The 9420-nt window shown below is 49.9% G+C and overlaps 1 protein-coding gene across 1 annotated transcript in view; it reads left to right on the top strand.

Annotated features, from left to right (window-relative positions):
* Positions 1 to 3193: 3193 nt before the first annotated feature.
* Positions 3194 to 9420, top strand: part of PNPLA4 (patatin-like phospholipase domain containing 4) — a 29531-nt gene continuing 23304 nt past the window's right edge. Inside the window, exon 1 of the mRNA XM_006835647.1 lies at positions 3194 to 3373. Coding sequence (XP_006835710.1) covers positions 3194 to 3373 — 180 coding nt within the window. The remainder of the gene's footprint in view (positions 3374 to 9420) is intronic.

Consider the following 9420-nt stretch of genomic DNA (forward strand, 5'->3'; position numbering starts at 1 on the left):
CACCGAAAACGCCAGAGGAACAAGGAGCACAGTAAGGACCGACAAGTGTTCGTCAAGACAACTGAAGGATTAGACGGGTCAGAGGGCTGTGAACCTCAGGGTCAGCAGTTCGGAACTACCAGCTCTTCCGCGGGAGAAAGATGAGGCTTTCTGTTCCCGTAAAGATCGGAAATCCTGTGCACCACGGCACATAACAACAACAACAAACAGGAATTTAGCGAGACCCAGTATCCTCAACAAATATGCATCATTACACGCCCTGAGCCCACTCAGATACGCAATGCAGGAACCCTGATTGTAGAAAAGCTGGTGGGCCGTGGAGTCGGTTCCGACTGATAGCGACCCTGCAGTGGGTTTCTGAGGCTGTAAATCTTTACAGGTGGTTTCGAACTGCTCCCCTTGAGGTTCGCACCACTACGCTGCTACGGATCCTGGGGCAGGACAAGCAGGCAGGTGTACAGGGCTAAACTCGCGCGGGTCACGTGATCGGGCGTGGAGCCAGACTTACGTTTGCTGGGCCATCTGCTCCCCGCGGGCCCTCACTCCCAAGGGACTCCTCAGTCACGGCTGGCGTCTGTCCCTCCGGCCGGGCTGTCCAGAGCTCATGTGTGCCCCAGTCTTGGGAATCCACCCGCCCCGATACCGGAACCGGCTTCTGACCACCACTCCCCAGCACAGCTCCAGAAAGGAAAGCAGGGGCCTGGGGCTAAAATGCAGAGCAGCCTGGGGACGCTCTTCACATGCACATGCGACTCTGAGACCTAGGGGCGCCAGGAAGAGGTGTTAATGAAGAGCACAGAGGGGGGGTGGGCCTTGGTCGCCCCGATGGCAGCAGAGACAGGAATCAGGAAGCTGGGCCCGGCCTTGCACAGGCTTCGCTCTGGCAGATTGCTTGGGAGAGTCTCAAACAGTACATCCGGGGCTCTTGCTGACACGGGGCGTTGTGGGACAGAAGCCAGAGCTCCCTCACTTCACAAGGAGGGGAAAAAAGACTGAGAAGAAGTGATGCGTGATGCAGTGGCATCGAGGCTTAAAGCCCACAGTGACATTTCCGTTTCTCCTCTTTGGCAACCCTGACAGTCCATCTCTGGTCTTGAACCAGAGTACTTTTAGCTGGGGATCGCCCCGGTTCAAAAGGCTCACACTAGGAAGACATTCCTAAACATAAACAGTCTGGGTGGGGACCTAAGGCCAGCGCCCATGGTGCTGTCCAGGGCACAGCAGGCTGACTGTGGAATGACCTTTACAACAGACAGCCACTCCGACTGGATCCACTGGTTACATCAGAGAGGTTATGAAACCTGCCCAAGGTCACACAGTCTAGGGCAGATGGAATGCGTGGACACTGCCGATGCCATACTCCAGCCTAATAACTGTTTTAAAAGAAACCAAACATAAGCCCTGAAAAACTGTGGGGCATTGGTTCTCGCCCTCTGTGCAATTCGAACGCCCCAGGGAAGGTGTGAGGGGCGGGAAACAGAAATTAAACACTTCCGGGAGAACGACGAGGCAAGCCAAACACTTCCGGCGCACAAGTGAGGGTCATTCAGGGTCAATTAATTCGCAGCTGGACAGCCCACAGACCTCGTCGAAATGCGTCCGGAAACTAGAGAGCGCCCCTGTGTAGAATAGAAGACTCTACACACGAAAACTTTGCTCCTTGCCCATGGCCTGAACTCCGGTCTCAGCGGCCGAGCGAGTGCCGCCATATTGAACTCAGTATTTTAAGTAGGGCCGGACGGGGGCAGGGTGGAGGCTAGCGTCCGGGCAACGTGAGGCGGCAGGCCCCGCCCTCTTCCGCAGGAAGTCCCCAGGCAAGCGCGCGACCAGGAAGTCGGGCGCTAATAGGCGAAACTGCAGTGAGTGATGTCCAGCCCTCCGTGCAAGGGGCGGTTCTACCGGAAGTTGCTTAGGCCTGCATTGGTAGGAGGGAGCGCAGGGCAGGGCTAGGGCGGGCTCGGGTTTCCCTTGGTCAATCAGGTGGTGGTGATGGTGGTGGTGGTCGGGCGCGGGAGGAGGGCGACCCCAGCCTCACATCCTCCAGGGCGCGTGCGCGCAGTGGGCCTGCGCAGTCCGTACCCGGTCCTTCTGGACGCTGCTTCCCCCACTCCCCATGTCGAACAGTAGAAATGAAATCAAAACCGGGCTCCAGAGAAGGGCCCATGTAATACGTGGATTCGGCGCCCGCACTAATTGGTGGAGATAACATGTCCTGGAGGCTGCAATTGCCTTTGCCAATCCTGATGCCGTTTATCTGGAAACTTGGACATTTATATATTGTGAAGCTCTGGTGGGGCGCTGCAGGAAAAGCACCTGACTGCTAACCTAAAGGTCGGCCGTTCAAACCCGCCAGTAGCTCTTCAGAAACCCTATACAAGGTTGCTAATAGAACCGACTAGATGTCACTTAACCACCACATATTATCTTATATATCCCAATAATATATGCATTTATTGCTGGCAGTGAAATGCATAATATAAATGTGAGATTATTGAATTGTGAGCATTCTTTTTAAAGTAGCTGGTGCTCGTGCACAGAAGGAAAAACGGGACTCGACTTAACATATTTGCATGTCATTGTTGCACGTTTGGCAAAGAGCATACTGATCTACAATGTGCTACAGCCTCTGATAATTCCACGTTTCTCAAATAATAGTAAAATGAAGATTTTTTAAAAATCAAGAAAAAAGGCCAAATGCTTTACTAATTGGAATGTATACATCTGCATCTCTCCAAGTAATTAGGTAGTAGATGCCAAATCTATATACTGAACAAATATGAAATGTAAACTCCTTTTTGTTCAGCTACGAAAACTCTATTGGATTTAAGGAGACTTGGTAGCGTAGTGGTTACGAGTCTGGCTGCTAACCTCAAAGTCAGCAGTTCGAAACTACCAACCGGGAGTTTTAACTTCAACTACGAGTTGGAAACGACTTGAAAGCATTTAACATCAAGAAGTTTAATAGAAAGTCTTGGAAGGAAAACCAGCATTAAATCTGTTAGACTGTCACAGAGTCATTTCTGCCCGTTTGGGTTGTCTTGTCATCTTTATGGGAACAGATCGCTAGGTGGCTGTTATTGCTGTTTGTCATGGAGCAGCTGGGTGGGTTCGAATCTCCAACCTCTCATTTACATATCAATTGTAAATTCTTTTTTGTTTGTTTGTTTTTTGTTTTGCCAGTTTCACAGCCAGGATGAAGCCCCTCAATTTGTCCTTCTCTGCGTGTGGGTTTCTTGGCATCTACCACTTGGGGGCAGCATCGGCCCTCAGCCGACATGGCAAAAAACTGCTGGATGATGTCAAGGCCTTTGCTGGAGCTTCTGCCGGATCCCTGGTTGCCACGGTCCTTCTAACAGCACCAGGGAGAATCGAGGTAATGTAAGAGTAGCTGGGCCCCTAGGAAAGTCCGACCCGACCACAGAGACAAGGGTTGACTCTGCCAGAACAGAGTAGCTCCCGAAGCAATCTTTGGTTTGTGAACCATCAAGGTGGTAAGCAAGACTTTTAAATAGTCATCATTAGAAAGGTGTGCTTAGATTTTGGACCAGAGAATGAGTGATTTGAGGAGACTGTGAGACAGGGAAATAAAATACCACTCTGGATTTTCTGTTTCCTTTTAGTATTCCAGCTAGTTTTTTCAAAGCTATTGCTTCCATGCACAAGGATGAGAAGAAGTTTGTTGTTGTTGCAAAGTGTTGGCTAGCCAGTTCCAACTCATAGAATTTCCGAGGAGGGGCTGCTGGATTTGAACCGCTGGCCTTGTGGTTCAAACCGACCTTGGGATCCAATGCTTCTCCTCCAGCGCCACACCAGGACAACATGACAAGAGTGCAGGGACTGTTTTCAAGGTCTGGAAAATCTAAGTGATAGTTTTTCTTATTCCTGTTTACAGATAAGGATAGAAATCAGAAACACAGGCGTGCAATTTCTCTGCATTTTAACGGTCAGCAGCAGAAGAAAGCCCTGAATTCCAAGTAGTTTAGCTAGAAATAATGAAAATAAGCCTTCATTGGGTATTTAATGCAATCAAGGTTTTACAAATCTGTGTTCTGCTCTATAGATAGTGAGTTTGCATTTCCTGGCAGCGAGGTGGAGGAGACTGCATGTGCTAATGACTTGCCTACTCCAGAGGTTCAGAACAGCCCTCAAAAAACCTCCTGTGGTTAACTCCTTCTAGCCCAGGAGTGAAATAAAGTCCTTTGAAAATGTCATAATTCACAACTGCAAAATCTTGCTCTCACAGCGCTCGTGAGTTGCATAAAGAAGCAACCCTAATTTGAGGTCTGTGATTCAGAAATCCACTTCTCTTTTCTTCCTGCTGTGGGTTGAATTGTGTGTCTGTAAAATCTGTATTGCGGTCTCACTCCTAGATTTGTGACTGTCACTGTGGTTGGAAGGAAGGCCCTCTTTGTTTTGTTCCTGAGGCTATACCATTGTAGTTCTTTCTGTTAAGTGCCGAGGAATCATTCCAAGCCATAGCGGCGCTGTATAAGGTTTCCAAGGAACCGCTGGTGAGTTTGAACCACTGATCTTGTGGTTCAACCGACCTTACAGTCCAGTGCATTAGCCTGCAGCACCACACCCAGACTCCACTGCAGAGTGTGTCTTAACCTTAATCCCTTGTAAACTATCTAAAGGCCAGACAAGAGTTAGAACACAAACTTGGACTTGGAAGACAGGCTCTGTGAGGACCCCTGAGGAAGGCCGAGGGCTGCCCACTAGACACACCAAGGCCACCACTGTCTTCAACTCTAATGCGGCTGTTACAGAAACTCCACAAGAGGGCAGCTGTCACAAACACACTTACTCCCTCACAGTTTCCGAGGCTAGAAGCGTAGATCAGCTGTCGTCTCTTTTTAGCTTCTAGAGGTTGCTGGGAGAGCCCTGTGTGACTTGGCACCAACCTTCCCCTGGGTTTCGGAGGTTCTCAGTGCAGGGATCTGAGAGCCAAAGACTACACTTTACTTCCAGTTCTTCTTTGGTGGCAGTGGTTGTGTGCCTTAGCCACCCTGCCTAGGACTTCCAAGGCTATAAATCTTGCCTGGAGCAGAAAGCCTCATCTTGCCCTCTAATCGCTGCTGACTTCTCTCTCCTGTGAGCTCTTATAAGATAGAAGGTGTTGCAGGCCACCCCTCCAGGAAACACCCCTTACATCAGATCAGGGCTGTGATGGAATTAGGGGTTTGAACCTACCAGCAACTTCTTGAGACAAAGCTGAGACTGTCTGCTCCAGTAAAGATTGACCCCCTCAGAAACCCTGACTGAGAGGACTACTAGGAGCTGGAGTCAGCTTAATGGTAGGGGGTCAGTTCTGGTAGCCAGTTCTGAACCCTCCTGTTGGTCTATCACATCAGAGCACATCCTGGGGGCAGGGGGATTGGGGTGGGGGTCACATCCCTGCCACATCACATCATCATCCAACTGCAAACCACCAAGAATCGTGGCCCAGCCAAGTTGACACATACAAAGGGGCTTAAAAAATTTGGTGAAAAAAAAATTCTGTTACCTTTTCATTTCATTTTTTCACCAACTTTTCTAAGCCCCTCATATTTGGGGGTGGGGGACAGTTCAGTCCATGACTCAATGGCCAGCAACTGAATTTTAGCTTCCAGAACTGTGAGAAAATAAAATTCTCTTTTTTAAAGGCTAAGTTCTAGCAGCATTGAGGAGGCTGATTTACAGGGTCGCTCCGAGAAGGAACCAACTTCGTGGTACTTAGCAACAGTAAGGAAAGGGACGAAAAGCAGGAACAATTGTAAAGGATGAGAACTTGAAGTCAGAAAACCGATAAACCAACTAACCCCACACAAACACACACTGGGAATTGAACTGTGGCCTAGTTCCTTCTAGAATTTGGGTTTCATTTCTTTTCACTTTTCGGGAGATGCCATTGTATTTCTGTGTAGACTGGTTAAGACTCAGCAGTAGATCTCACATTGGAGAAACATCTTTCCCATGTTGCTTCAGGTAACTCCCTCTGTCATCCTGGGATTGTGTGTGTGTGTGTGTGTGTGTGAGAAAATTTGAGCACCAAGACATACATCGATTTCTGTGTCGGGACCCATGCTCTGGGTACTTCCTCCTGTTGTGTTAGCGTTCTCCCTACCCTGTCTCATCACCACTGACTTCCGCTCGCTGTGCCCCACAGCTTCCATTTTTGCTGTAACCTTTGTGCTGTTGGTGTGATCTCAGGAAGAGAATTCTTGAAAGAGGTAGGTACAGTGTGTCTGGCAGCCATTCTTTATTCATTGAGCTAACCTCTTGTTTCCAAATAACTTCATGGACTACTTTAGGTTCCAGACTTAAAGGCTATTTCCAGGCAGTAGATTTGGGGCTTCCTGTAATCTCAATGCATCTGGTTTCCAATAAAAAATTTACATTCTGTTTAACAGTTTCCCTCCTTTTAATCAAGAGCCTTCCATTAGTTCCCTGGTGAAAACGTTCAGTAATGTTCACTGGGCACCAATCATTTCTTCTGATCTCGTGAGGCCTATGACCATTTCCTTCTCTGAATCCTGGGTCCCCATCAAGTGCTCCTGGTGTACAGATACCGATTGGTTTTCTGGTCCCCTAAAATTGACAACCTCGGAATCTACACAGGGTTGCTATGGGTCAGAATGGATGTGATGGCAGTGGGTTTGGGTTTGGGTAGAGCACGAGGTTCCGAGGGGCCTGCTTACCGCAGTCTTTCAGGGTGAAGGGGCCCTGGTGGCACTGTGAGTTAGGCATTGGGCTGCTAGACCGGTAGTTCAAATCCACCAAGTGCTCTTGAGGAGACGATTAGGCTGCTGCCCCTAAAATAGACAACTTCGGAATCCCTCTTGACAGGGCTGCTGTGATATGGAATCAACTCAGCGGCAGTGGGCAGCTGTGGACTGGAAGCCGCAGCATAGTTGGAATGTATGAAGTATGAGTTGGGTCGCCAGGGCTTGGAAGCAGTGGGAGAACACAGCCGCAGAACTCCCCACAGTTGTGTGATATCAGGACATTGCCCATTTGCCTCAGTTTGAGGCCGAGAGATCTCTGAGACGGAGAGAGTTGTGTGTAATCAGGTGCAATGACCTGTTTGTTTCTGTCTCGTTGGTCCACGGGTGACTCGGTTGTGTGGTGTCATGCAGGATGCTGGTACCACAGGGAGAGGAACTCTTTCCAGGCGGTGCCCAGCAAAGAGTCTCGTTACCTGTTGTTGTTGTTGTTGTTGTAAAGTATCATCAAGCCAGTTTCAACTCATAGCAACCCTGTACAGAGTTTCCAAGGAGCTACTGGTAGGTTTGAACCACCGACTTTGCAGTGAGCGGTCTAGTGCTTATCCTGCAGCACCACACCGGGGCTCAAACAACTCTGTACTTTAGTGTTGTGTGTTGTTGTGACATGCCATCAAGTTACTTCTGACTCACAGCGACCCTGTATAGGGGTTCCGAGGAGTGAGTGCCTGGTGGGTTTGAACCACCCGCTTTTCGGTTAGCAGTCCAGTGCTTATCTTACAGCACCACACCGGGACTCTTCTCTTTATCTAGTGTGTCCTTCTCCCATGCCAAGCAAATCTTTAGTCATTGCAAGCAAAGTTACTTTTGTTGTTCTGTTTAGTCTATGAAATATTTCACTGGTACGATTGCTTTTCTGGTTTTTACGGGTTTTCTTAGTAAATTCTGTTCTAATTACTTAGCTCCGCTCTCGCTGATGGTGTAGGTTCCCAGAGCTCTGTACCGTTGTGACAAATCCAGGGGTAATTAATCCCGTCCTTGGCTGGTGCGTGAATAATTAACAGAAGCACCTGATGCCGAGTGTATTTTCTGCAGAAGGCAAATGTAGGCATTGGTGTGGCAGAGTGGAAGCCTGCAGGCATTTCCTCAGGCCTCCCAGTCAGCAAGGTGTGGTGAGAGACTGTCCTGAGGGACACAGACAAGGTCCCTGTGTGTGTGTGTGTGTGACAGAGGGGGTGGGGGCGGGGGCTGTGGGCAGGAGCGCTTGCCCATTGGCTGCTGACCTACAGGTTGCCTGTATTAACTCACCCAGTAGCACTACGGAAGAAAAGCCTGGTGTTCTGCACCAAGAAAATGTCACAGTGCAGCTCTGCTTTGTAAGCCGGGGGCACCATGAGGGAATGCAGTCAAGGACAGTGGGGCTGGGCCGGCTTTTAGTTTGGTCCTAGACACAGTGGACGCCCCAAGATGAATAAGTCCACTCAGTTGTGTGTGCATACCTCTGCCTATAGTTCACACCGGAGAAGACACTGAGTGGGCTGTTACTTATCGTTACCCGTTGTGACGTCGACCCCAGTCCACGACACTGCTGATGCTGTAGGATAAGTGCTGGATGGCTAAGCACAATGTCAGCAGTTCAAACCCACCAGGCACTCTAGGAGAAAGGTGAGGCTTCTGCCAAGATTTACAGACTCAGAAACCCTGTCCAGGGTCACTGTGAGTCAGAACCAACTCGATGACAATGACCTTGTCCAGGGTCACTGTGAGTCAGAACCGACTCGATGACAATGAGCCTGGAAGTTTTGAATCTTCATGAGAGAAGACCGTCTGGTCTTTTCTCCCTTGGAGCTGCTAGGTGGATTTGAACTGCCAACTCTTCTGGTTAGCATTTGAGGAACATTTTTCTACCATGCCACTAGAGCTCCTTGGTCAGCATCCCAGCGACATAGGAGCGTCTGCGAACACAGGGCGGGGGCCTCACAGGAGGCTCAGAAGCTTTTCTCCCTCCTCCTGCCCCATCGTTGTCTTTCTCCCAGATAACTGGGTGGCCCCTCTCTGTCTGTGTTGTGAGGTGGTGGTCATCAGGGAGGCACGGGCCTGTGGTGCCATGCACAGGCAGGTTCTGAGGACGAGGACATCTTTGGGCGGGAGCGGGTGTCACTCTATGTCCCTGTAATGCTGCACAGGGATTACAGAAGTACAGGAGAGCAGGGGTGAAGGAGCCCAGTCTACACCCAATCCCAGAGCACCCCCAGTGCCCGGCTCCGTGCACGGTCAAGTGAGTGAGCTATGCAGAGTGAAAACCTGAAGTGGCATCTCCTCCTCCAGCCCTCTCTACTCTACTGGGTTCGCTGATCCATTGCAGTGGTCGTGGAGAACTCAACGACCATCCTCACACTGCGGGGTATGAGGGAGTTAGGTTAGCCTGCAGACTCAGACAGTCACCATCCTCACACTGTGGGTTATGAGGGAGTTAGGTTAGCCTACAGGCTCAGACAGTCACCATCCTCACACTGCGGGGTATGAAGGAGTTAGGTTAGCCTACAGGCTCAGACAGTCACCATCCTCACACTGTGGGTTATGAGGGAGTTAGGTTAGCCTGCAGACTCAGACAGTCACCATCCTCACACTGCGGGGTGTGAGGGAGTTAGGTTAGCCTACAGGCTCAGACAGTCACCATCTTCACACTGTGGGGTGTGAGGGAGTTAGGTTAGCC

The sequence above is a fragment of the Chrysochloris asiatica genome, unplaced genomic scaffold (assembly GCF_000296735.1).
Source record: "Chrysochloris asiatica unplaced genomic scaffold, ChrAsi1.0 scaffold00018, whole genome shotgun sequence".
NCBI classification, from domain to species: Eukaryota; Metazoa; Chordata; class Mammalia; order Afrosoricida; family Chrysochloridae; genus Chrysochloris; species Chrysochloris asiatica.